The 27,267-nt window shown below is 45.2% G+C and overlaps 1 protein-coding gene across 1 annotated transcript in view; it reads left to right on the top strand.

Moving 5' to 3' along the window:
- Ppfibp2 (PPFIB scaffold protein 2) overlaps nt 1-27,267 on the top strand; it is a 177,364-nt gene that overhangs the window by 125,318 nt on the left and 24,779 nt on the right. The window contains 7 exon segments of the mRNA XM_075971819.1: nt 3,072-3,203; nt 14,346-14,438; nt 19,514-19,625; nt 22,124-22,185; nt 23,135-23,210; nt 24,543-24,646; nt 26,670-26,737. Coding sequence (XP_075827934.1) covers nt 3,072-3,203; nt 14,346-14,438; nt 19,514-19,625; nt 22,124-22,185; nt 23,135-23,210; nt 24,543-24,646; nt 26,670-26,737 — 647 coding nt within the window.

A 27,267-nucleotide genomic window follows, 5' to 3' on the forward strand; every position in this document is an offset into this window, starting at 1 on the left:
GTGACATAACTTTGTTCTTTATGACTTTTTTTATGTATTCATCAGTCAGTGGATACCTATGTTGGTACTATGACGTACCTGCTGTGAACGTCGCTGCAGTGAACACAGATGTGCGAGAATCTCCAGGGTGTTAACTTGAGGGTTGGCTTTTTTGAGTTCATGTGCTAGAACAGTAATTGGTCACAACATGGATAAGGCAGGAATATCAACGAAAGGCTTGAAAGAGGCGGAAGCACTAGGGATTATCAGCGAACTGTAATCAATTAAACAGCCTCAGCGTTCATATTAACACTTGAGCGTGTCCAACCGGAATGTCCACTTGGAATGTTAGCATGACCAATTCCAACAGCAGCGTGACTAATTGGGGTGGCTATTGGAGCTAATTACAGCACTGTCCTCATCAGCTGCAACACTACTGTGACTGATTACAACCTGGGAGTTTAAACGACGAGGGGACTTTGACAGTGGCCAGAGCAGAGAAGACCTAGATACAGTGTAAGGCTTTTAAAAGTTCCCCCAGAGCAATGTCTGGAATGCCGAGCCCTGCACAGAAGTGCGTGGTTATCATCTAAGAGCATGCGGCAGCCCACAGGGGTTGTGTTGCAATTGTCGTGATTCTAAGTTGGCCTCTGGTAGGTGTTTAGAACCAGATGATGTCTACAGAAGACTCTCTTTTGTTAGATCTCAGCACTCCAGTATAATTGTCCTTATGGATCTACCTTGTGGAATTGTCCTTTTGTCCATTCGCATAGGCATCTTGAAAGCTTGTATATCTTCATGTTGGGATTCACCCCCAGTTGTCTGCAGTAATATCAGTTTTGTGCTAACTATAAATGTGCCTTAATGTCTCCTACTTTAACTTTTATTTTTTTGTGTGTGTACAGTGGGTGTGTGTATGAGTGTGTGTGGGGGGCATGAGTGTGTGTGTGTGTGTGTGTGTGTACCATGACATAGATATGGAGGAAAACCTCGGGTGTTATTTCTTGCCTTCCACCTTTTCTGACATAGGTATCATGCCTTGTGTTGTATGAAAGCATCTGTGGACTCTTCTTTGTCTGCATCCCATTTTGTCATAGTAGCATTGGGATTGTAGTCAGTTGCTACTATGCCCAGCTACCTACTACATAGGTTCTAGGGATATGAACTCAGGTCTCCACACTTGAATGGCAAGTCCTTTATCCACTGAACCATTTCTCTAGCCTTGATATAATTTTAACTGGAAATATGTATTTTGTGAACTGCCTAAAATTGGTTTTAGAACAAGACAAGTAGATGCAAGGGTGGAGAAATTAAGAGATAAGGTGTAGTAAAAGACCGAGATGGCGAGAGGGAAGAGGGTACAGGAGAGAATAAATGATACGCAGGGAGCGTTGTGAACGTCTCAGGAGGAGTCATCATTGTGCTATGTCCTCTCACCCAGGGAAGAACTGCTCTAGCTGCTCTATAGCCTGCTGAGCCTCAGCAACAGAGTTTTGTTTTGTATGTGTTCGGTGAAACCCTGCCAGTCTAAGTGGGCTCAGTGAATGTTTGTTAACTGCCTTTTTCAACATTTTGTTATTTTTCTTTAAATTCTTTACTTCACAGCACACACCTCTCACCCCAGCTTGGAAAACAGGATGATACCTCCAACGGGAATGAATTCTGAAGTCAAATAGGTCATAGCTTACAAACTAACCCTGCTTGTGTTTAGCATTATGTCCTTGGCAGATTTGCTTTCTTTCCCTGGGCCTGTTTTCTCATCTGTAAAATTCAGATGCCAGTATTTACTGGCAAATCCCTGAGAAGGAGTGTTAAGAGGATGTGTGTAAAAGCAGCTGGCAATCTTTGCTGTAAAGCAAGCACTCAACAGATGTGAGTCTGTCACTACCTTGGACATCTCATCTGACCAAGTATCCCATGATTCTAATGCTCTAGTGTTCCTGCCATCCAGCCTCAAGCCAGGCTGACCAGGAGGAGCCTATTGCCTGGGCTCGGAGGGCTTCTAGATATCAGGTCAAGTTAGTCTGTAGCCCACATTTACCAGGGACTGGTGGCCTTTCAGGTGGGGTTAGGGAAGTGTCTGTTCCTAGTCACACTCCTCTGTGATGCATGATGGCAGGACAGTTTGAGACCTATGAAATCAGAGACCATCATTCTGTGGTCTGAGATGATGCAATGTTCAGATCATGCAGGAGGTTGTTTCTTTTCCAGATGCTGTTCTGATTTTTTGTGTATCCTCACTGCTAGGACCTGTGTAGACAAGAGTCTACTATGGGCCAGGATTTTTGATCATCTGAATATCACCATTTGCTGATGTAAAAACATTATTTTATCCTGCTGGAAGTATTTCTGGTCCTTAATAAGGCTTCAGCAGCTGTCTTGCCTATATCCTCTGCTGTTTCCTCCTGTTTGTGTTTAATAACTGTGTGTGTTTATGGAAGGCTTGGTGTCCAGGAGCTGCGGTATTTGGTTGTCAGCCACTGTTCTAGTCTAGCAGGAATAGAAATAATCAGTAGAGAATATATACGTCGACATGCCATAGTAGTCAGTTGTAATTTTCCTTTAGTTCAGGAAAGTCACCTCACAGAACCACTCATCAGGAATCCACTTTATTCCCTACATCTCTGGATTTATTGTAATGATGTCTTATGTTGAGATTTGTAGAAAACTAGACTGATGTTTGATTGTACCCTGGAGCTGGTCTAGAAGTTTCTATTTTTAAAAACTATGTTGTCAACATGAGTTCATATTCCTTTGTTCTGATTGAGAGGGCTTGCTGCTTCGCCTTGAAAACAGAGATGGGAAATGCCCATCCTTTGAAAGTGCCCATTCATAGTCTCTGAAAATAATTAATAATGGTTACTATGGAGAAATATGTTTTTTTGAGAAATGTCTTTCAAAGCATGCTGGGTGATGTCAGGGGTTGTGCTGTCCCCATGTGACCTGGCGTCAGCCAAACCTCTCCTAGCAGACCATGGCTGCTGTGCAGTATAAGACACAGCGCAGATGTTGCCTTATATGCTATGGATGGAACTGCAACAGGCCTTGTAGCCATGGTGGCTTATGACGCTGAGATCCATTTTTGCTTACAGGAACTGCTAAGTCGCACATCTCTGGAAACCCAGAAACTGGATCTGATGACCGAGGTGTCTGAGCTGAAGCTCAAGCTGGTCGGTATGGAGAAAGAGCAAAGAGAACAAGAGGAGAAGCAGAGAAAAGCAGAGGTGAGTGTGATGCGCCCTGTCAGGGTGGGGTGAGGTAGGGCCTGGATTGTACTAGACTACTAGGCTGTCTGGCCAGCCGCAGTCCCAGCAGGCGCTGGGTACCGGGAATATTCATGCACTAGAGGCACGATGATCTGTTTAATACCAAGTTATCAGGTTTTGCTGTCACTGCACATTGCAGCAATGCCCAAACCACTCAGTTTTGGCTTTAGGGCTCTATCCTCAAACTGCTGACAGGGGTGGAAAGGGAAGAAGGATCAGATACACGAGGAGGGACACAAGCCGTCTTGTGAAAGCTAAGGTAGGACAGCAGCAGGAAGTCAGCCTCGCAGCAGGCCTGGGACAGTTTCAGACACACATTCCATTGTCCACACCGCCACGTTTGTGTGCTTTGCTTTCCTTTCCTCTTGATGGGTCGTGTGGGGGAGAATGTTTGCTTGTTTTGCTTTTCAGGCTCCATATATCACTGGTTAGAATGTGCCAGAGCCAATTTTAGATAAGAGTTTGGAGGATTTTAGGCCCAAAACACCTTCTTTACAAGGAGCAGCATGTTTTAACTTTAGACAGTCACCTTCGTGATCTGTGTTCACACCAGGCGTTATGACACACGGAAAGGGGCAGTTTGAAGTTTAGGGAAACCCTGGCTGGTTTACTGACTGATCTACTCGGCAACTCTTTGGGCTTCAACAAATTAGTTGTATAGTTTGTATGAACTTCAATTTCTTTATCTATAAAATACAATTAATGCGTTATAGACTAAATAAATAAATCACAGATGTTGAATGCCTATCGATAATGAATGTATTAAATCACAGATGTTGAGTGCTCTCATGGTGTTTGGCATTTTGTAAACTCTTGGTTTATATTCAGTTTCTACTATTCAACTCTCTCAAGAGTCAAAAGATGGAAATTGGTCCTTTCTGATAAGTGCTAACATTGTTTGCACTGACATCTGCCATGTTTTTTTGGGGGGTGGGGGTTGATAACAGAGCTTGGGCCACTTCTAATATGTCAGAGGATGTTCTCCGAATTGCTTCCCCCTCTGCCTTTGTTTTTCCAAGACAGGGTTTCTCTGTTAGAGAACTCACTTGGTAGACCAGCTGGCCTCAAACTCATGGAGATCCACCTGTCTCTACCTCCTGAGTTGCTGGGATTAAAGGTGTGCACCACCACTGCCTAGCCCTTGAACTGCTTTTGAGAACATGTTTCTCAGTAAGATGTGTAATGGTCACAGGAAGAGATCTGTAGTGAGCTATGGACAGGAGCTTCTATTAAGAGTGCCAATTGTTGGGTCCCATCTCTAACTTTGAATAACGCTTGGATAGTCCCTGGCTTTGAGCTCCTGCCTGTTAATTTAGTTCCCAAATCTCTAGTTATTCTTTTTTGCTTATTTATTTCTATAAGACGGCAGTAATCCTTGCTATTTCCTTAGTCATTCTTAGGACTGGAGGAGCACTTGTGTATATTGCCTGTAGCCCCAGCGTAGTGTGGCCATGCAGTAGTAGCTAGCTTTTATGATTCCTTACTGACAGCTGGATGCATCGTTCACACGATGCAAAGTTCACCTAGACTGAGAGCTGATCTCTGTGGCCTGTTTCTTCATTGTTGAAGGGAAACAGTCCAGTCTTCTGTTGTTATCAGTGCCCCCAGGGTGTGTGATGTATGAGCATACATTAGGGGCCTAGAGGTAGACGTCAGAGAGCTCTGTGAAGGGTGTTAAATGGTCACAGTTTAAAACCATTAGCGGGAAAGAGAGGGGGTTGTGGGAGAAGAAGGAGTTGTTAGAAGACCCAATTTGAGAAGTCTAGGGTTAGAGCACAGCATGATTAGAGCCAGACAATCACTGTGCCTCTAGAAGCCCTTGATTCTGTTTGCCACTCTATGGCAAAGATGGCCATCCGTAGTGCTAGACTGACATCTACATATAGTCTTTCTTAACGGTTCCAGCAAAAGTTGTAGGGTCGTTGTGAGTCTCATATGCCTGACTGGGCCTGGCACTCAGGGGTTGACACCACTTGGCGGGTGTGAGTGTGAGAGTCAGTTCATCTGTGAAGAAAATGCAGAATTAATGTAGAGCCAGGCAACTCAGTTCCTTCTTGGGGATTCGCGAAGGAGGTGAATGCCCCCTTCTGTGATCTGTGCACCAAAGCAGTCACTTCCCTGCTTGCTAGCTGGCTTCTCTGTGGGATTGTTTTTAAAGCCAACTTTGGGGTTGTTTTCTAGCAGGCTGTTCATACATGAGGCAACAGAGCTCTCAAGCTCCTGGCCTCCATCCTACTAGATCACTGCCCTTCCCAGTTGCCAGAACAAATATTAGGTTTCCATGTGGAGGAATTTTGTAGGCTGTTCAAACCTGTGAGAGGCAGGGAGCAGCCACATGACCTGAAATGTATTCCTCCTTGTTGTAATTGAGCTTACTCTGCCGGTCTGCCCAGGACCTCAGCCTCTGCTGGAAGCGATGTGGAGCACGGGTGGCTGAATGCCGAGAGTGCCGCTGAAGTCTTTCTGCTGTCATGTGACGGAAATGCTGGAGTGAGACATTTTGCTAGCTCAGGTCACTCGTGGTTGGAACCACATAAAAAAGGGAATGCCTCTTCCATTCCTATCCTGCTCAGTTTTACCAGTGAATGCTTGTGCCCAAGGCTGAGTGTGGTTTAGAAAAGGTTAGATTTTGTTTTCTGTTCTGAGATAGCCAGAAGGGAAGTCCATTTCTGACAGCTTTGTCACTGTGTAGACACTTCTCTTGTTGCTGTGATAGAATCCCTGATGGAAGCAAGAAGGAAGGAAACATTGTTTCTCACCATCATCATTATTATTTTATTATTAGGTTTTTTAGTCAGTGTTTCTCTGTGTTGCCCTGACTGTCCTAGAACTCACTGTGGACCAGACTAGTCTGGAACTCAGAAGTGGGCCTGCTTCTGCTACCTGAGTGCTGGGATTAAAGGTATGGACCACTGTAAAAATGGCTTATTATTTATCTTTGAACTCAAAGTTTATGCAATACAGTGTGCCATTGTAAGGAAAGCATAGTAAATGGGACTCCATGGTAGAAGAAGCTTGAGGCATGGCTTGTGATATATCATTAGATCAGGAAACAGAGAGAGCTCTGATTAGAACCAGGGCTTTTTTCGGTCCTAAGTAAAGTGCTTCCTCCACGTAGACTTCACCTCCTCTCTATTCCAAAGCCTCTAAGATGGTGCCACCATGTAGACATGAAGTATGTAACTACATGGGTCTGTGGTGGGGTTCTTTGACACATAAGATCTAGTAATATGCTGTGCAAAATAAAAATGAAAATTAATTTGAGGGAGACAGATTTATTGACTCAGGGTTTCAGGAGTTCCAGGCTGGCTTCCCTGCAGTAAGGCAGAAGACCACAGCAATAGGGACATGTGGCAGAGAAGGTTGTTTAGGCCAGGACAGCTAAGAAGCAGAGAGAAACAGGAAGGGGCTGGAGCAAGATACATGCCTCCATCGACACACTTTCTCTAACCTGGCCCCACTTCCTATGACTTCCCAGTCTTACCATGAAATTATGAACCCATCACGGGTTAATCTATTAATGAAGTCATAGCTCTCATGAGCAAGTCACTTCCCCCCAAATCACATCAACAAAACCTTTAACATATGAGCCTTCCTCAGGCATTTCAAATTCAAGCCACAACACTTCCTGCATGCAGTTAGGCCATTATCCTCGGATTCAGTGTTTCCATGAAAATAGGGTCAGTTTTTTAGAACAGAACACACATGGTTCTGATCCTACCCTAAGTCACGTGGCTTCAATCAGCACCCTGTTGCTTGTCCTTGCATTGTACAGATGGTGGCCAGTCTGTGATACCTGGGGGTTTGGAAGTACTGGTTTCCTGACGACCAGCCTTTCCAAGGACTAGGTTGGCAGTGGCTTATATGAGATGTGGGTGAATACTGATGTTTGCTTTAGTCTTCCTCATTAGCCTTTCACTGTATTTCTGGGTCATTTCAAGCTACCCAAGACTGAATAGATGTACTTCTGAAATCAGGATCATAGTAGAGTGATTGACAAGAGAAGTAAATACCGGTATTGGGATGATGGGACACAAAGTTTCAGAGACAAAAGAAAACCTCTTTGTGGTACCCAGAGCAAAGGTATTTTAAACACACATTGATCAGAAGGATCCTCTAGAGGGGGTCTGAGTCCCTCAGCACTAGGGTCATAGGAGGGCACTGGTGGGCTCGAGCAGTTGTCAGAGTCTAGTTAGAGGAGAGTAGAGGCCCAGGCTATGGATTCCAGGAAGTGAGGTTATCTCAACTGATTGAGAACTAGAAATAATTTTCAGGATTTTCTTGCAGAACATACAGTGCCTTACAACATACTGTCTTCTTCCTGTGCTCTGTACCTGAGAAGGAAGAAATTCTGATTTCTGAACTAGAGCAACCAGAATGATGGATTTGGACCACAGAACAAGTACAGGGAAGAATATATCTGCTCAGAGCTGAACTGGCCTGCTGAAAAGAATTTTATTATTTTTGTTTTTGTTTTATTAATTTTATGTTTTCATGTATATGAAAGAAACTGCTAAAAAATCAAAAGTTCATAAGGATATATAATAAAAGCTCCCATAACACCTGTCCTCAGCCAGCAGACATGTTCTATCAGTTTGTTTCGTATTCTTCCAGAGTTATTTTATACAAGGACAAGTGACATGTGGACAGATGAACACACTGGATGCATGCACACAGACATACACACAACATGCACACAACCCCCCCACATGCACATACAGACAAACCACGTGTGTACACACACCCCACACACCCCACATGCACACACATATACTCTGCTTCCTTTATTTCATTCTTTTTTATAAAACAGATGCTCTTACACTTCTCTCCATGGCAAGGATAGTAAACAGCAAAGCTTTCCTCGCTTGTATTTACGTCTGCATAGTTTCTAACATCTGCCTATGCCCAGTGCAGCTAACCAAGTTCTTTTTGGTGGACGTTTAAATTGTTTCCAAGTTTTTGCTGTTCCTTAGGATGCTGTAGTCAATAATCTTATACAAGTGTGAGGCGCTCACAATGGAACAGAGGAGTCAGGGCACCTGTGCTTGAAATTCTGACCTGTTTCCAAATCTCCCTCTTCCTCTATAGAATATAGAGGTTGTACACGCATCAGCAGTGTATGCTAGGAGTGGGTCAGGTCACTGTTAAACCAAGCATGAAGGGGGAGAGGGAAAGAACTAAGGAGAATTGTGAGCAGATTTTCAGGTAAGAAGGGGATAGGGTAGATGATGAATTGGGGAGGTGTTCGATAGCTGCAGAGAGCAAGAGCCCTGGAAAGGGGGTGGATACAGAGTCAGCTGAGATTACAACACACTGTAGCAGTTACAGCCTCATAAATGTCACCTGCACTTCCTGAATGGTAGCCCAAGGATGCAACAGTGCTGCCAGAGGCTCTGCCCTATAGGAGAGAAAAAGACTGGGGACAAGAGGAGATGGCCAGCCCTGGAGTTAGAGTAGTAATTTTCAGCGCCAGGTCCAAGGACTGAGACACAAAAACAATCACAGTGCGTGGTTAGGGAAGTGGACCAGCAGACCTGAAGTATACTGCTTGGTTCTGCTGAGGCAGAGGGAGGAAAACAGGTGTGTATCCAACCTCTGGCCTACATCTGCACGCTGTCTGATACAGATAAGGACGGAAGTGGGCGGAAGTGGGAGTGCTGTCTGGATTTTTTTAGTTTTCTGAGAGAGGGCTTCTCTGTAGCTTTGGAGCCTGTCCTGGAACTAGCTCTTGTAGACCAGGCTGGCCTCGAACTCACAGAGATCCGCCTGCCTCTGCCTCCTGAGTGCTGGGATTAAAGGTGTGTACCACCACTGCCTGTCTTTCTGGATCTGTAAAGTCCACAGTCAAAGCTGATGTGCATCAAATATGTTTAATGGTTTTTCTCACTTTTCTTACTCAGAGACCAGGGAACAAAACTGGGGAAACGGACTTGGCTTCAGTTTCGGAAATGGAGGGAAGCCTGACTAATACTGTAAAATGGTAGGGGTATGAGAGTACCTGTTAGCCAGAAATTCATGAACCCGAGTGAGGACAAAGCTAAGCACAGGCTGGGTACTCTAGAGAGGAGACTACTGAACCATCCTCAGCTGCTGAGAAATAAGGTCTGACTGTGTGCAGTGTCAGTAAGAGGGACGGGCTTAGTGTAGTTTCCTTGAGGGAAACTAGGTTTCATAGGGACCAGCACAAGAGATGAAAAGGGCATTTACTAAGGACAGAGGTGCACCTGTGTGACCCACATGAGGAAGGGCAAACTCCAAACAATGCTAAGACCAATAGCCTTTTAAAAGAAAGGTATCTTTTTAATAAGAGGAACGAGAAAGTGCGCTTGTTTCTCGCCCTGCCTATAGTAGGTGCAAAGAACTGCAGTTCCACACTGAATGTTTCCAGTGAGTTTTTTTGTTGTTCCTTTTGTTTCTTCTTTTTCTTCGTAAATTCTGACAATCAAATTCAGGCCCTCCTGACGGACTATCTCCCCAGCTCCAGATGTGGCTCAATATATTTTAATATTAGCAAAAAAAAAATTTTAAGTTCCTGTGTGTGCTAGCGATCTAAGCCTGGACCTTGCGCATGCTAGGTAAGCACTGGGCCACAGAGCTTCAGCCCTGTCACTGTATGAGCAAGTTCAGGAAATCTGGAAACAAAACATTCTCGTCTTAATTTTAAAACTGGCAGAAAAAGATTAGAGCCAAACCTCTGAGGGATGTGAGAACCTTGAAAACGAAGTAGGAAGGAAGTCACAGGCCAGTGAGGTGCCTCAGTGGGTGAGGCTATGCACTGCTGACAATGCCAGTCTGCCACGAGGTGGAAGGAGAGAACCAATTCCTCTGAGTTGTCTGCTGACTTTGATTCATGCATCTTGGCCTCGACACTCGTGTGCACACGCGTTCATGCACACACACACACACACACACACACACACCCATCCCAATGCATGCATACAGATTAAGGTATGTTTCATCAGACTTAACTCATTGTTTGGCTGGAAATGTTCCAGTGCATTGGTACAAAAACATGGCTCGGAACACCATTTGACAGGATGGAGGAATATAGGCTGGATATTCAAATAAGCCGATTAACATCTGGATGGGGTTAGAGTTGGGGGTGCATCATTACACACAAATGTGTGTGCTCTGGAGCTCACCTGTTCGCAGGTGTTGGCGAGTGTAGCATGGCTGTAGGTGTGGAGGGAGTGTGCCTTGGTTCTGTGTCATCTACCTTTGCTGCTGCTTCTGCTTGGATGAAGGGATCTGCCAAACTCTCTGTGCCTTGGTTGTTGACTTAGAAGAATGGCCATCCAGTATGGCAAAAAGTAGATGTCAATCGTCAATCTTCAAGACAGGTCCAAGGATGGAGCAGGACTGGGGCGGGGGGGGGGGGGGATGACATGTTTTATGTTTATCAGAGAGGGGCCTGGCCATGGACCGGGGGTCACCCTTTCTTCCCCATCATGCTCACCCTCTGCAAACTTCCTTTCCTTCTCATCTGCTCTCCAGGGAGGTCTGGATCTGAAGGTGACTGACCTTGTGTGCTTTTTCTCTCTTTTCTCTTCCTTCCCACAGTCAGTTCTGAATGTGATCAGTGAGCTGCAGGAACAGATGTGTAGGCTACAGCTGGACATCCACAGGCAGATTCAAGAGCGTCTGTTACTCGCTAGGGACCACCCTGAGGAGCTGGTGGCCGATGACCATGAGGCCAAGCCCCAGCCCTGCAGCCAGGACTGTGCCCCTTGGGAGGGGTCACCTGTAGGAGCCATACTTAAGTATACCAGAGCATGTGTGTGTGTGTGATATCTCACTGGTGGAGGCTGGTGTTTCTCCTAACCAGAATGGTGTGCAGTGGCTTCGCATGGTTCTGCTGCTACCTCAGGGCAGAACTTGGCCTTATACAAGCTTATGTTGACATGAGGTGGGGGGCTCAGGAACCGTAATCAGGCAAAGTTTGAGCAGGTGAAAATAGCCCTCAGAAGGCCACATTCCCCCCTTCGGGAATAGGATGGAGGTGCACCACAGGCTCTGGGTGGTGGGAGATTCTCCTATCCTAGTGTGTGATCCAGACATCCCTCTTCTAGGACTGGGTATTTAAATGAGGCTTCATTTTGTGATTCTCTTTAATAAAAAAATGGCATGTCAAAAAATTATTTCAAATATATGTTTAGAGAAGATTAGCCCCAACCCCACTTGAAAGAGTAAACACTGAGTTTTCATTTGTTGTAAACACTTAATTCATCTTCTGAATTTCCAAGAAAAATAATGCCTGCATAATAATCACAGTATAGCGAGTTTGTGACTTTTTGGGCCATATGTCAAAGAACTCACAAGAGCCCAGAGAGCAGTAGCTTGTGTCCTCCTGATTCTGCTCCGTTTGGGCACGGTGCCCTCTCACAGCAGATTGAGAAGCTCCACTAAGACAAGACTCTTCCTACCCTCTGTCCTGCGCTGGACTCTGGGGCAGCTCAGGAGGCCCAGCAACATTACTAGAAGATGAATCTCTGGCAAGCTCGAATAGACAGCCAAAGGTCTCAAAGCCACTGATGAAAATCAAAGGCATAGTCACCTTAGCTTGGAGAATTTTTTTTTCAAGTTGTATTTAGAAATACTCACCCCAGCTATAAGTCATTCTCAATAAATCATCTTATAAAATGCAGGTGGAAGCAGTGTTACTTCATGGCTGATTATCTCAGAATGCAGACACCTAAGCCAGTTAAATAATGACTTGAATATCAGATACTCATTTGTCAACAGCTATATGCCAGGACCTGCTGGGTAAGCAGCTAACAAAGACTCCCCAGACATCACAGAAGAGAACAGAACTAGCCATTGGCAACCCTACAGATAAACCTTATCGGGGATTTGTGGGAAACACCAGAGAATCCTGCTGAGGGGTCTGAGGCCATGTGGAGGTCCGGGTAGGGTTTACATGGTGGCAGTTAGAAGGAGAATTCTGTGTGTAGAGGTGTAAGTCAGAAGAGGAGTTGTAATTCTCCAGTGTGATGTGTTAGAGCCCGTCTGGGACAGGACAGGCCGGTCAGGATGGACTTTGAAGCTCTGAGAAGCAAGGGAGTGCCGTGATCAGATTGGTGTGCCACTGCCACTGTTCCTCTGGGAGTTCAGCAATCAGTGTTTTCCACAGGGTCAAGGTCACAAAGCATAGCCATTTGAAGAGACTTGGAGTATCCATACTCACTGCTAGACCAGAGTCATGGTAGAACGTTGGGAGGGAAATGAGATGTAATATTCTTGGTTATGATGACACAAATAAAGCTTGGACCCAAGTGGAGTTGATGACCTTTATGCCAATTTGATGTGGGATTCTCCTTCCTATGCCGTGAATGCCATTGGTTAATAAAGAAACTGCTTTTGGGCCTGTAGCAAGGCAAAACTTAGCTAGGTGGGAGAAAACCAAACTGAAAATTGGAAGGAGGCGGAGAAAGGGAGAAGCCATGTAGTCCCGTCTGAGACAGATGCCGGAACTTTACCCAGTAAGCCACAGGGACGTGGGGATACACAGATTAATAGAAATGGGTTAAATTAAGATGTAAGAGGTAGCCAATAAGAAGCTAGAGCTAATAGGCCAAGCAGTGATTTAATTAATATAGTTTCTGTGTGGTTATTTCGGGCTTGAGCAGCTGGGAACAAAGAAATGGCCTCCTACTACAAATAGGCGCTTTAGGCTGTTGTCAAACAATATTACAGATAGTGTGGTTTCTGTGTGATTATTTAGGGTCTGAGCTGCCAGGCAACCAGGAAACAAACAAGCAGCCTCCTATTACACCAGTTCTTCTGATAGGAGATAGTTGTTACCTGAAATGATTGTCCATTAAGTAAATTTTGGTTCAAGACATTGGCAGAGCACACTGGTAGTACATACTGTTATCTTCAGTGTGGAAGGCGAAAGTGGGATTACAAGTTTGAGGCCAAGCTCTGCTACATAATGAGCTCCAGGCCAGCCTGGGCTGTGAGACCCTATCTCACAAGAAGGAAACAAACCAGCAGAGATAATAGTGCTGAGTGTTGCCCCCTTTACTGAAGAAATTTTATCCAGGGATCTAAATACAAGCATGAATTCCTGTTCCATTACTATGTATTCAGGTATCCCTTTCCATTCAGGAAGCTTCACTGACTTCCTGTCCACGCAGCATCACTCTGAGAACGCTGATTTGTAGAACCCAATGCCATTGTAGCTCCCGAGTATCATCTCTAGTACATGCTGACATCTAATCTCTGCTGTACCACAAAGGCTGTTTCATGGATGCCTCCTGTCGTGGCTCCTCTCAGCATGCCTTCCCTGCTTAACCCCCTCATCTGAGCAGGTCGCTCACAGTGGTATCTGCACTTGGCACTTAGTGTTCCTTTCCCGAATCTTACTGGCTGTGATGCTTAGAGAGTTGCCGATTCCCTCCTCTGGGTTCCCACTCACCGTCAGTGCAGAAAGGTACTCCTCCCTCTGCACCATCAGGGAAGTTGCCTCCATTCAGCATCTCCGTTTCTCCCACTCACAAGCTTGCCCTGCCAGCTTGTGACACACTTGTGCATGAGCTGGGCATAGGGGTTCAGGGGTCAGAGAAAGGAATGACAACATAAGAACAAGAGGGTAATTTTGAGTTTTGGGTGGGAAGGCAGCTCAGTTGGGAAAGTGATGAGCGTGAGGATCTGAGTTTCATCCCCATAACCCATGTTTAAACAAACAAGCATACAGATGTTTGGAGCCTTGGCACTGGAGGGTAGAGATAGGTGGATCCCTGGGGTTTACCAGCCAGTGAGGGACCTGTTCTTTAAAAAAAAAAAAAAAAAAAGACAGTGGCTGAGGTATATACTCAAGGTTGTCCTCTGGCCTACATATTTATGAACACACAGATGCACATGTATGCACACACACAGCAATTGTTTCTCTCTTATGTCTGGAATTCCCTGGCCTTTATTTTTAAATGACCAGGTGGCCTTTTCTGGATCACAGGCCATGTTTAAAGTTCAAAGCTGCAGTCATGGAGCCTGCTGCCCTGCTGCCGCCCCGACTCCCTCTGCATGAGATTTGTCCAGTTGGAGACTTTATGTTATTCTCTTTGTGTGCCACAGCCCTGTCACCTTCCTTCTTCTCCCTAGGAGTTACTGCAAGAGCTCAAGCACCTCAAAATCAAAGTGGAAGAGCTGGAGAATGAACGGAACCAGTATGAGTGGGAGCTGAAGGCCACTAAGGTAAAAGGCAGTGTGAGGTGCCCGAGGAGGGGTTCACTCTCAGGGCTCCCTACAGCAAAAAGTGTGGAAGTGCAACCCAGCCCCACACCGTGGTGCCCAGACGGCAGCAGGGAGACGTGTTGTAGAAAGTTTCCTCCTGAGAGCCTGTGCACTGAAGTGTGAGCTACCGTGGCGCCCCAGCCATCGCTTCTTCCACGGCAGTGTCCTGGGGTTCCTTGCTGACTTAGTCGAGGTTTCTAGGTGACTGCATTGGTGGGCTGCCAGATCAGGGATAGCAGTCCTGATTATAGTCAGTTTTCTAAAAAAATAAGTTAGAAAACAATAATCATGCTGTAGTTTAAGAAAAGAGTGCTTTGCTAAAATGGTAAAGTCTTTGGTTTATTTTTTTCAGTCAAAGCCTTTTTACTGAATTGGGGAGTTTGCTGTGTAAGGGACGCTAAGAATTAGTGAGATAATTTCTCCCATTCTTGTTTAGTTCTCCCTTGTCGAACTGCAGGGGTTGGAGGAGTGGATGTGGGAGTGGCTCAGCTGGGTGTGGTGAGGTACCTGTCATCCCAGCACTGGGGGGATGAGGAGGAGCACTTGGAGTTTGAGGCTATCTGGGACTACACAGTGGGTTCTAGGCCGGCATGGCCTACATAGCATGCTTCTGTCTCAGGAAAGAACAGCAATAGCAAAAACAAACACACAAAAAATGATTTAATTATTTTTGTCTGCATATTGTATCTTTCAAATGTCAAATTAGTTGTCAAATGAACAATAGAAGACATCACATTAAAACATAATTATGCTGTTTTTGGTGTGTGTGTGTGTGTGTGTAAGAGAGGGAGGACAGAAGAGACAGTAAGCGTGCATGTGGTTAGGCTCCCTGTGGAGGTCAGGATGACTTGGGGAGGGGGCTGTCTTGGGTTATTACGTTTAGATGGCAAGAGCATTCACCTACTGAGCCAAATTGTCAGCCTATGAATGTATTGTTTGGAAAATATATAATACATTTCAAAATGAATAGACGAGCATAAAAACTCCCAACACCGTTGGCCGTTGGAGCAGACGGACATTCGTACCCCCCTGATTTGCTCGCCACACATTGTGTGCCTGTACTACAACATTGTACCCCCTGGGCATCAGGAGGAGGAAGGAAACTCTTTAGCCACCCTAGATAGAGTTTCTCCTGGAGGAAGCCTGGGCTGCTGCCCCTATGGGAGAAAACACATCTGCTTTTCTCTGTAGAACCATCCAGAGCTGACACCTCGTGATGCATGTGGCCATTCTAGTATTCAGTTTGTGTCTGAGTTTTAAAAACAATGCTTCTGAGGGCTGAGAAGAGGGTTCAGTTTGGTCAATAAAAGGCTTGTCAAGCAAGCCTGAGGACCCTAGTTCAGTCTCCAGTACCATGTAAAAAGTCAGGTGTGGGAACTCTCATGACTGTGACCGCATCACTGGGGGTGTAGAGGCAGGTAGATCCCGGGGGGGGGGTGTCACTGTCTAGCCAGTTTAGTCTAATTGGTGAACCGCAGATCCCAGTGGGATATTGTATTTCAAAGAAGGTGAACATGTCCTGAGGAATAATTGAACCCCTCCTCTAGTCTGCACACAAACGTGTGTTCTCTCTCTCTCTTTCTCTCTCTCTCTCTCTCTCTCTCTCTCTCTCTCTCTCTCTCTCTCTCACACACACACACACACACACACACACAAACTTTTGATTAGAATTATTGTGTTTGTTTGTGCCTTTGTTTTTCCTAAAGTGAATTGCTAATTATTAAAAAATAATGCTCATTGTAAAAAATTTCGAACCATAAAATAAAAATTAAATGAGGGCTGTGTGTAGTGGCTCACACCTTTAATCGCAGCACTCAGCAGTCAGAGGCAGACAGATCTCTGTGACTTTGAGGCTAGCCTGGTCTACATAGTAAGATCCAGGCCAACTAGAGTTACACAGTGAGACCCTGTCTCAAAAATAAAGAACTGGAGAGATGGCTCAGCAAATAAAGAGCACCAGCTACTCTTCCACAATACTTAGGTTCAATTCCCAGAACCCACATAGCAGCTCTTACCGTCTGTGACTTTAGTTCTAGGAGACACAGAACGTTTTCAGGCTTCTGCTCTCACTGCCTTCATGTGGTACATAAATACCCATTGCAGACAGAACAGCAGTACACATAAAATAATTTTTTAAAGTATTTTTAAAAGAAAGAAAATAAAAACTGCCCAGATCACCCAGCCACGACAGCCATTGTTAGTATTTCCTTTCTCCCAGTTATTTTTCTCTATGGTCTGCCTTCCTCTTTTCCCCTCCTCCTCATTTCTCTCCGTTCCTTTCTCCATTTCTTTCTCAGTTCCTGGTGCTGACAACTTATAATGTATATTATGTTTTTGTCCTATTTAAATATTTATTATTTCTTAAGATAATAAAAATGCCCTTTTTATTTAGTATTTATCTTATAAATACTAAGTTTTGGTTAGTATTTGTATAATACTATTCTCATTTATAAATATAAAAAATACACTTAACCATTTCACAGATGATAAAATGGAGGCCTGAGAAATTGAATAACTCTCCCACACTCACTGCCAGTCAGGCCCAGCCTGGCGACGGGCTGTTGTCTGCGCACAGACAGCCCTGTGTGCTGGTCTTTGGTGTCACCAGTTCTAAAAGCCTTGTTTTTCCAGGAGCTCAAAACTTTCCACTGCAGCATTGACCCTTGCAAGTCCAGCCCTGGTGAAACCTTTGAAGTTGCACGTGCCACCCTTTGTTATAAAATCAAGGACCGCTTTTCCTTTTAATTCACCCAAGCTCTCTGCCTTGGCATGCGGACCTGTGAGGTGCCGGCTGTGGAGTCTTTAATGATTCCCAGGTGTGGAGCCCCTCCTGCCAGAACCCACCCAGCCCTTTGCACACTTTTCCTCTTTTAAGTCAGAAAATAACGCAGTGGTTGTATTTGTTGCTGGCTTGCTGGTAAGGACCATGAGATTTCAAGTGGCCAGGGTGAGGTTCAGGCCTGGGTCTCCCATTTCTGTGCTTTCTCTCCCCTTCCTGCAGTGGCCGCTTCTCCACTGAAATCCTCCCTGTGTTTGTAAGCTGTTCAGTTTTCTCTCTAAGCCTCCTCTGTCACTAAAGGCTCATCTTCAGTGCAAGCACAGGAGTTTGTCCTTTGAATTTAATATGATAGCCCTGTAGGGATGTAGACTTCCTTCCCTGCCCCCAGGGAACCCTGAGCACCCATCTCTACCTCACTGCCAGGCTTCTGTTGGTTTTGAACCTCTGGCAGCAGAGTGCTGGTTTTTATGGCTGGTTTAATGGCTGAGATAGCTGCTGCTTTCATGGTTCTGGATAGAGCTTCCCATCTACCTATGGGTCAGATAACCTAAGGATAGCAGGGAACCTGTAGTGTTCTCCTGTTCTATAGCCATTCCAGAGTAAAGGTTGAATCAAGTTGCTTGGTCTGTGGGCTTTGTGGCTTAGGTTCATATTTTGAATACTTGTTCCCTAGTTGGTGGAACTGTTGGGGAAGGATTAGAAGGTATGGTCTTATTGTCATGGGATGTCATGTGATGTGTCATGGGAGTCAGACTTTAAGGTTTTGAAAGTCCACGTCATTCCTAGTTAGCTTTCTTTGTCTCATAGATACGATATAAACTCCTAGCCACTGCTTCAGCGCCATGCCTGCCTGTCTTGTCTGTTACCATGTTTCCTGCTGTCATGGTCGTGAGTCAGCCTTTGAAACTGTATGCCTCCAATAAACTTTCTTCTTTAAGTTGCCTTGATCATGGAACACATGAAATATAAAAGAAACTGAGACAGGATCCATAGTACATCAGTGACCTCATACAGAGGCCGGTCTCAGGAAGAGACTCCTAAGAGCCAGGTGCTGCACTCTGTCTCGGTAGGCCCAGATGAGCATCAACATTGGATTCCTAACAGACCACCCTCTCCACAGTAAGGAACCACAGGCAAGAAGGCATGCAAGAAAAGCTGAGAGGTCATCCCCAAACAGTATCCTGACCCTTGTGAAAATGCAATGCATTTGGGTTGAGAATCCTACAGCTAAAATTGTCAGAAACCATTGGCACCGTTATCCATAAGTCCATCGATACGTGGGACCCAGGTGATGTGTGGTCCATGGCTGCCTGTCTCAGTAAGCTGAATGGAATATTCAGACTTGGTTCTCTTGATTCTGGATAGAGCCCAGAGTTTGGGGACAGGACTTTATTGCGAGCTTTGCAGTAAGGAAATCTGACCTTGTCTCTCCTGTTTTTCCTTTACGTCTCTAGGACATTAGAGATTCTAGATTTGTTTGGCTCCAAAGGGTCTCTTGGAGTGAGACAGACAGAGTTCTGATTTTCCAATGAGCTGGAAAACATGGATAACCATATGTAGTGAATTGTAGCCTCTTAGGCATAGTGAAGATGTGGGAACTGCCCAGTGCCAATGCCAATGTGTGCACATGTGAATTTGTGTGCAGTGTGCTTATGTGTTTTCCCTTCAAAAAAGTATACATACTAAACACACTCTAAAGCATGTAATATTCACTTGGGTAAGCGTTCAACTGTGCCTGGAGGTTGGGCAAAAGCATTAACTGCACAAATGGAGAGTATCTAAGGAGAGAACTCGTGGCTCACCTCAAAATCAGCAGTAGAGATTTGATCTCCATGATTTTCAAGTGTGTGGAAAGACAGAGTTACATATAATTGTTACAATGGCATATGAGTATGTGTATCTTGGGAGAGGAAAGACCACATGCAAAATCAATGGTCCAACAGAGACAGCCTTCCCACTGTATGTAATCCCAGCTCCCAGGTCTCAGTTTTCCCCGGGTTTTACAGAGCAGGGAAGAGAAAGAGCTTGGTCAGATTAGGAAGTGTGGAGATAGAACAAGGTGATGCTAGGTAGGTGAGTGAGATTGTTCTTCAGGGTTCCACCTGGTGGGGTGGGCGGGTACACTGTCACTCCTGCCCTATGCCCTTCACCCCTCCTGCCTCTCGGGGCCCAGTGTGCTCTATGCTGTGATATGAGGTGCTTTGTTATGAGCTAGAAATCTCTCTGACCTGGAAGGGATTCTCTCTTGCTCCCTCAGGCTGAGGTAGCCCAGCTGCAAGAACAGGTGGCCCTAAAAGATGCAGAAATTGAGCGTCTTCACAGCCAACTCTCCCGGAGTGCAGCTCTCCACAGTGACCATGCAGAACGAGGTAACTAAATTGACTGTGACAGAGCACGTTATCTTAGGCCCACTCTTAGAAGTGGACATGTATCTGTGGATAACTGTATGTGTGTTTGTGTGTGTGTGAGTGCACACACACGTTTCTGTGTGTGTGTGTGTGTGTGTGTGTGTGCGCGCGCGCTTATGTGTACATGGGAGCTTGCCTGTGAATCTGAGCTCTGGTGTGATATCATTGTCATACCCCTCCCTCCTTTATCTAGAACACTCATCTTTGAAGGCTTTTCTTACAATGCTAACTGAAGCTCCATGCAGCCCACACAGCCCCCTCTGGAGCTTTTTTCCCTAAAACCACCTGATTTTATTGGATTGAAAGGACTTGCTTCGATGTTACCACCAAAGAGGAGGCTTAGAAGTTCATCCTGCCTGACATTTGTACAAGGCCGCAAGGTTACAAAAGAAAGTCAATTCCTTGTCATCCTTAGAGCCCTACTTAAATGTCATTTCCCAGGAAGCTCCGACTGGCCACCCAACCTCAAGTGGGTAACACTGCTCTTGTTATTCTTACATTCAGCAGCCTCTTGTTCCTAACATAGCCCACACTATAAATTAGCAGTGCTATATTTTGGGAGGTGTTGGGGCAAGGAATTTTTTTTTTAATCTTTGTTTTAAAACACTACAGATTGTAGCACAATGTTTGGTCCACTCTGAAACTGAGTCATTGAATGCATGAAATGATACTAGATGTTCCCTGGGCAGTTCAAGTCTTGTTGATTAAAAACAGAAGAAACCCTCAAATATTATTCTTAACATACATAGTATGTTTGTGACAATTCTTCATGGATACAGAAAGAGCACATACACCCCAGCTTCTCTACTCCCCACCTGGGTGCTGAGCAATGTCAGTCCTATGGGTTGCTGCTACTGTCTAGCCTTATCTCTGCCTCACCATTGCCTGGCTTGGCTCGCCAGCTGGAGTGAGGACATTCTGCAGCCTTGTAATAGGAACCTTCCCAAGCTTAGACCATCATTTATGCTGAGTCAAGTTGAGTTCTGACTAGTTCATCCAACTTTAACAGTATTTATCTGAAATTACCCTCCCCTCCCCATGCCCTTCCCACCTCTGCAAACTGAGTGGCAGAACCGATGCTGGTACCAGAAGCCTAAGACTCCACTCGCTCTGCCATGAGCGCCAATAGCTCTTCACACAAAGTCCACACATCTCCTGATGCTGCTTCTTAGTAACAGTCCCAGAAGAGACAGGATATCTGTACTAGGGATCCCTTGTCTCTTGTACTGTTCCTATACAGCATCTCTTCCTGCTGCTTATCTCATTTTAGGGTTAAGCAAAGTTTGTTTATTTGTTTTGATTAGAATATCCAGGTCCATGCCAATTCCAAAACCTCCAAGAATCTTGCAAATTGTCTCTTCCTCTTTCAGACATTGGTCACTCTTCAGACCTATTTAGAAAAAGTCAGGCATGTCCCATTGAGTCTAAACTTGGAGAAAGCCTTTATCTTTCTACCATGGACCAACACAGAGCTCTTACCCATTTGTGACGAAGGGCATTACTCTCCCTGAACCATAATATTTGTTTTTGTGTATTTATTAGTAAAGCTAAACATTTATTTTTGTTTTGTTGTTTTTACTGTTATGTTTATTTATTTGTGTGTGTGTGTGTGTGCGCACATGCAAGCAGGTACACACATGCCACATTACGTGTGTTGATATCAGATGATAACTTGTGAGAATCGGTTCTCTCCACTATGTAGATCTTGAGGCTTAAACTCAAGGTATCAGACACAATGGCAACTGTGTTTACTAATGGAGCCATCTTCTCCTTAATTTTTTTCATTTTGGTTTTGGACTGAGCCCAAAGCCTTGTGCATAGAAGATACATTGCTCTGTTACTATACCCTATCTCTAGTTATTTTTTTTAGATGGGGTCTTCATAAGTTTTTTAAAAAGGGCTCAGTCCTTAGATATTCTACCTCAGCCTTGAATAGCTATGATTATAGGCCTGTAACTTTTCTTTATAAACATTTCTTTAGTCAGATTTTACAATTTTAAATTTAACCAAATTACCAAGCCTTTGAATAATGCCCAGTCCATTTATCATCCATAAATTTGTTTTGAGTTTTCTTTTATAAAATTTTCCTTTGCTTCTAGTTTTTCTGAGTCCAAGGCTCCATGGTCAGGAGCCTTGGCATATGCCTACATAGAATATGAGTATTTATGTTCTTAGGAGATGCTGTTTGTGTTTATTCCTCTCTGTCATTTTTGAGTAAATGCTGTTTTGTTTTGCCCCTAGATGCCATCTAGACGAGAAGACAAAGCACTAGGTTATTCATAAATGTATTCAACAGATGTTTAATGAGACCCACTGTGCCAGACACCATCCCAGGTTCCTTCAGCAAATAAAAAGGAGCCACATTCACCCATCAATCTTTATGTTTAAGGACCATCAGCATATGGTAATAGCTGTCAGCGTTTGTACAAAATTTTTTTTCTCTATGTCCATTCTTTTAGATCAAGAAATCCACCGTCTGAAAATGGGCATGGAAACGCTGCTGGTTGCTAATGAGGATAAGGTGAGGCATTGCTGTGCCACCCTGTTCTTTCCTTGTAGGCGCCACTGACTCTATTTGGTCCCTGTTGGTCTCTGCTCTACTAGAGAGTGGCATGCTGTCATTGACAAGATATGTTACGGTCACAGCTTTTCAGAGGAGACTCATCTTTAGTACATGTTTATAAGCCTGGGAACTTTACCCACACTGAGTCTCCCAAAAGCAGCTTAGAACCCTGCCTGTTCATGGTTGTGTGCTGAAAAAAATAACCCTGTGCTCACTAATGCCAGAACTCTTAGCGAAACTCAGCAACAGCCCTGTGTGTGCAATTTCCTCCTCACGGTAGAACTATCACAGTGACACTCCGCAGCATGTCGTGCCTCAGTTTCTCCTGCCACCTTACATTCTTCATATCTGATTCCTGCACAATCATAAAATAACCTCATCCTCACCTAGCAAAGCACTTAGCTAGTGTCTCTGGGAATCACAGCCCCATATTCTCAGCTGAAGAGAGAGACTCAGAATGCTTGAGAATTTTGCACAGGGTCAGGCGAACTGGTGGATAGCAGACGTACCCACGTATCCCAGGATCTGTGTGACCTGAGTCCCCAGACTATAGCCTTGAAATAATGAATCCTTTCTTGGAATATATTCTGTTGTGTAACGTACTTCAGACTACTAAGGGATGGGTGAGGAAACTGGGATGTGTCTTATGTGTGTAGCCCCAGAGGGTGACCCAGGAATCAGAAGTGTTCTTCATGAGAGTAGGAGACAGAGTTATACTTCTGCCACCATGGAGGCCTCTTCAGGCTACGTCTATAGCAGCCCATGAGGCAGACCTCTAGGCCTAACTTGACCTTGAATTTCTCTTTTGGAGGTCCTTAGAGGTCTTATATGGGGTTTTCTTTATTGTGTTCCAAATAAAGTTAACCAGTGGTGGTGCTAATCTTCATCTGTTCTTCTGCTGTGGCAGGACCGTCGGATAGAGGAGCTAAAGGGGCTGTTGAACCAGTACCTAAGAGTGAAGGAGATGGTGATGGCAGTTCAAGGTAAGAGGAGGAGAAACCAACCCATTTCCCCTGAAAGACATTTCATCTCCTGTGTCAGAGGCAGGAGAAATTCTGCCATCAGGTCGCTTGTCCGCTGACGGGAGATGTACTGGAGAGTGGATCTGTGTGTAGATTCTTGGATGGTACAGATGGTGATTTCTAGAAATTTCACCAAATGAAACTTCTAGGAACTTCACAAGAAAATACAGCATTCAGTTTTAGCTCTTGGGAACCCCCCTCCCCCATTAGAGGCCGTCAATCTGTCTTCTTAGGATCCACCTCAGAGGGACTGACAGGAGTCAGGCTGGGTCTGTCAGAGGCCTCGTGGGTTTCTCACAGGGTCTGAAGTTCCTGACAGGTGTAGAAGACAACTTGGGGACTCTGTGAGTCTCCAGGTTCCCAGGTTGCCGTAGAAAGTCATGTATTTCATGTGTACCCCACACACAAGTGCAGCATACAGTAGCGCGTGTATTCTACTGGCTCTCCTGGTGGATCCTGCAGGAGCGGTTACGTCGCACAGGAGGGTTGTTTTTAAGGATATCTGATTCTGGCTGAGCTACTAACTCTGTTTGGAAACAAACTTTGTCTCTACTGGGTTAGGAACTGACTGGTTCCTGCCCAAGGAATCTGCCAGGCTCTTGTCTCAGCCTCTTTTCTCTAATTCTTTTTGGTCTTGGGCCAGATACCTCATGAGTCCTGGTTGCCCTTTGCCAAGGATTAAGAAAGCTGGAAGCAAGAAGTGGCTTACTTCTGTTCCAGGGATAAACTTTGACCCTAAAGTGACCTTCATGGCAGCCCTTGATTGGACGTTCTGGAGAATTTTTCCAATCACACTATTAACGTGTCTTTATGTAGTAATTGCTCTTTTTATTTCGATAAAATACCAAACAAGAAGTAAGGTAAGAGAGGAAGAATTTATTTGGCTCACTGTTTGAAAACACAGTGTGCCATGGCAGCAGGAGTATGTAGCGACTCCTTGTATTCTGATTGGCCAGGAAGTGGAAAGATTGAACAGTGACCTCCAAGGATCACAGCTCAGCTCAGCAGTCCACATCCTCCAGTAAGGTTCCACCACTGAAAGGTCTCCCAGTTCCCAAAACAGCAACATTGGCCCGCGAGAACCAGACAGGGACACCCCATACTCAAACCATAGAACTTTCCATGTGTCTTAGTACTTCTGTTTTTGAGCCAGAATGGAGTCAAACCCCTAAGTTGAAACAATCCTCCTCTGTATGTGCTAATGAAGATTACACACCATGAGGGCTTTGTGGTATGATTCCTCTGAGCAAGTCTCACAATAGTGATTTGCTACCATTGCCTTACTATTTCCAGGGCCTTCCGAGAGAACCCTCTCAATCAATGAAGATGAAATGGAGGGGGGCATCAGAAAACGGAACACCACGAATAAAAACCCTGAGGAAGTACTGAAACAAGAGGTACTGCACTTCCTTGGTTCAAGGTGTCCTTGGGAGTGTGCCTTGACCAGGGAAGGCATCTGGCAGGCCAGGCACCTGTCCACTGTGTATCTTAACTGATGAATAGTTAAGCCCGGGGAATTGTCCTCAAGCTCACAGCAAGAAGGTTGGGGAACAAGGACCCAGGCTCAGGCCTGAGTTCTGGCTAGGGACAGCATGGTGGCCACTGGGACTCTGAAGGGCGAGAGTTTTCTTCTTTAATTGGCTTTCTGTTTGTATTTCCTCCTGGCATGTAGCACAGAACAAGGGTAGTGTTTTATTTACCAAGGCTTCTCGGAGTCTGATGCTATGACTTATTCCCAGTAGACTTCAGAATATTTGGTTAATAAGTGAGTCCATCTTAAAATACAGGCATCGTCCCCAGCAATGTAGTCCTGCCTCGCACACACCTCTGTCAGCCCCTCTAGCCTGCACATGGATTTTCTTCTCTTGCTTTAGAATCTGGTCCTACTCTGTCACTCTCTAGAACTTGGTTAAACACAGATAAGGGAACAGGTTCATAGACAGAGGGCTTGAGGGGGTGGGGCTGCACCAGGGCCAAACGATTCCTGAGCTCTAGAAATGACTGTTTAACTGTCCAGCTGAATCATTTCTTTAACGAAGGACCAGTGTCTTCCAGTGAAACCCTTCCCCCATTAGTGACTCAATGAAATACATTGTGTTGCTGGTAGTTATACCTGAATAGTAATCAGGACTTGCTCAGTTCGTCTGGTGGTCGCTGCCATGAGCAGTGTGCATGGCTTAGTTCTTACAACACCCTGTAAGGGCTCTTGTTTCACTACAATAAGGCCGAGTTTCAGAGAGGATGAGTAATAGTCTCTAGGTCACACTGTAGGTGGGTAGCAGAATAAAACTTAAACCCAGATCTGTCTGACCAGCAAGCTCCAGTTTTTAATACCTGTGCTATGATGTTAGAGATTTTTCTAGAGAAAGCGAGAAAGACCTGGGGCTTGAGGGAAAAGACAGAGTTCTATGGTCAGTGCATCAGTGAAGACTCGACTGTGTCCTGTCATTCTCATTTGCTCAGGCTCATCCTGAGATGGTGTTTTCTTTCTTACCTTCCTAATGAACCCCTTCTCACTTCTCGGTACTCAAGCTCAGTGTTCTCTCTTGTGATGCCACCTTACAATCTCCCCATTTCACCATGTTATGTCATTGCTGTCAGTGCCACAGCAGGTGACACAGTTTCTGTACATTTCCTGTTATAGGATTATTAATCTGCCCCCTGGTGGGGATTATGCAATCCTTACTATAGGATTATTAATCTGCCCCCTGTGGATTATGCACATCCCTACTGTAGGATTATTAATCTGCCCCCTGGTGGGGATTATGCAATCCTTACTATAGGATTATTAATCTGCCCCCTGTGGATTATGCACATCCCTACTGTAGGATTATTAATCTGCCCCCTGGTGGGGATTATGCAATCCTTACTATAGGATTATTAATCTGCCCCCTGGAGGGGATTATGCACATCCCTACTACAGGATTGTTAATCTGCCCCCTGGTGGTGATTATGCATATTCCGTCTATAGGGTTGATGTGGACGCTTGCTGAGTGACTGTATCACTCATGTCCTCTCAGAGTCTCAGAATTTGACTCTGACTCACTTAAGCCCAAAGAGGGTGTTTTAGGTAGTGTGTGATGGTGACCCACTGAATGAAAAAAGGTAAGAGACAAGCTATGAAAAGACAGAGGCATTGGCAGCCCCCAAGTTCTGGGAGTCTGCTGCTACGACCTGGACTTATGTCTAAGGTCTAGAGCTTAGGGACAAAGGGTGACTTGACCCTGGTGGCTTGCTATGCTTAACGTCTCTCAGAACTGCTGCATTGCTTGATCCACGATGAGCAAAGCATCCATATGAATGCACCTACCGTGGCTGTAGCCACGGGCAGAAATATTTTTCTCAGAGGAGTCATCAGGGGGACGTTTGGTTCCCAAATGATAACTGCCTTCCTTTGCTGCTCTTCTGTTTGTGAAACAGGTACCGCCACGATGCAGCTCTCCCACCCCAGGGCCACCTCCTTTGCCTCAGAAATCACTGGAGACCAGGTAGGATAATTGGACAAGGTAGATGGTGACTGGGCAGGTGTGGTGAGCATAGCCCCAGGGTTCTGGGCACAGTGTCAAGCCAGTCTCTCCTGGCTACTCAGGGATTTCTCTCCCATAGATTGAGAGTCACTGATATTGAAAAGAGACCAGTCAGGGGACTCATTGGCTATCATCCCTCTATTCCACTGTGGTCACTGATAGCATTGCCCCTTAACTATACATTTGATGTCCTTGGCACAATAGCCCCTATGAAGACATGGGTCCTCTGAGTTGAATGCTCAGGGCAGGTAGAGCCAGGATGGAGGCTTGAAGGATCCTAGGTAATGCTTCAAGCTGTGACTGTCTAGTATACTTGACTCCTCTCAAAGGAGTTGCCTGCAGCTTCCTGTCCAGATTGCTTTTGGATATAAATACAAGTCAGCACCAGCATTTTTCCTCCCCCTTGACTTTGCAGACACTGGGTTTCCTCTGGGAGACCCAGGAGTCATCTCTGACCAGTACCGCTCACTGCTGGGCCATTCTTTCCCTAA

Source organism: Microtus pennsylvanicus, chromosome 5, assembly GCF_037038515.1.
Source record: "Microtus pennsylvanicus isolate mMicPen1 chromosome 5, mMicPen1.hap1, whole genome shotgun sequence".
NCBI classification, from domain to species: domain Eukaryota; kingdom Metazoa; phylum Chordata; class Mammalia; order Rodentia; family Cricetidae; genus Microtus; species Microtus pennsylvanicus.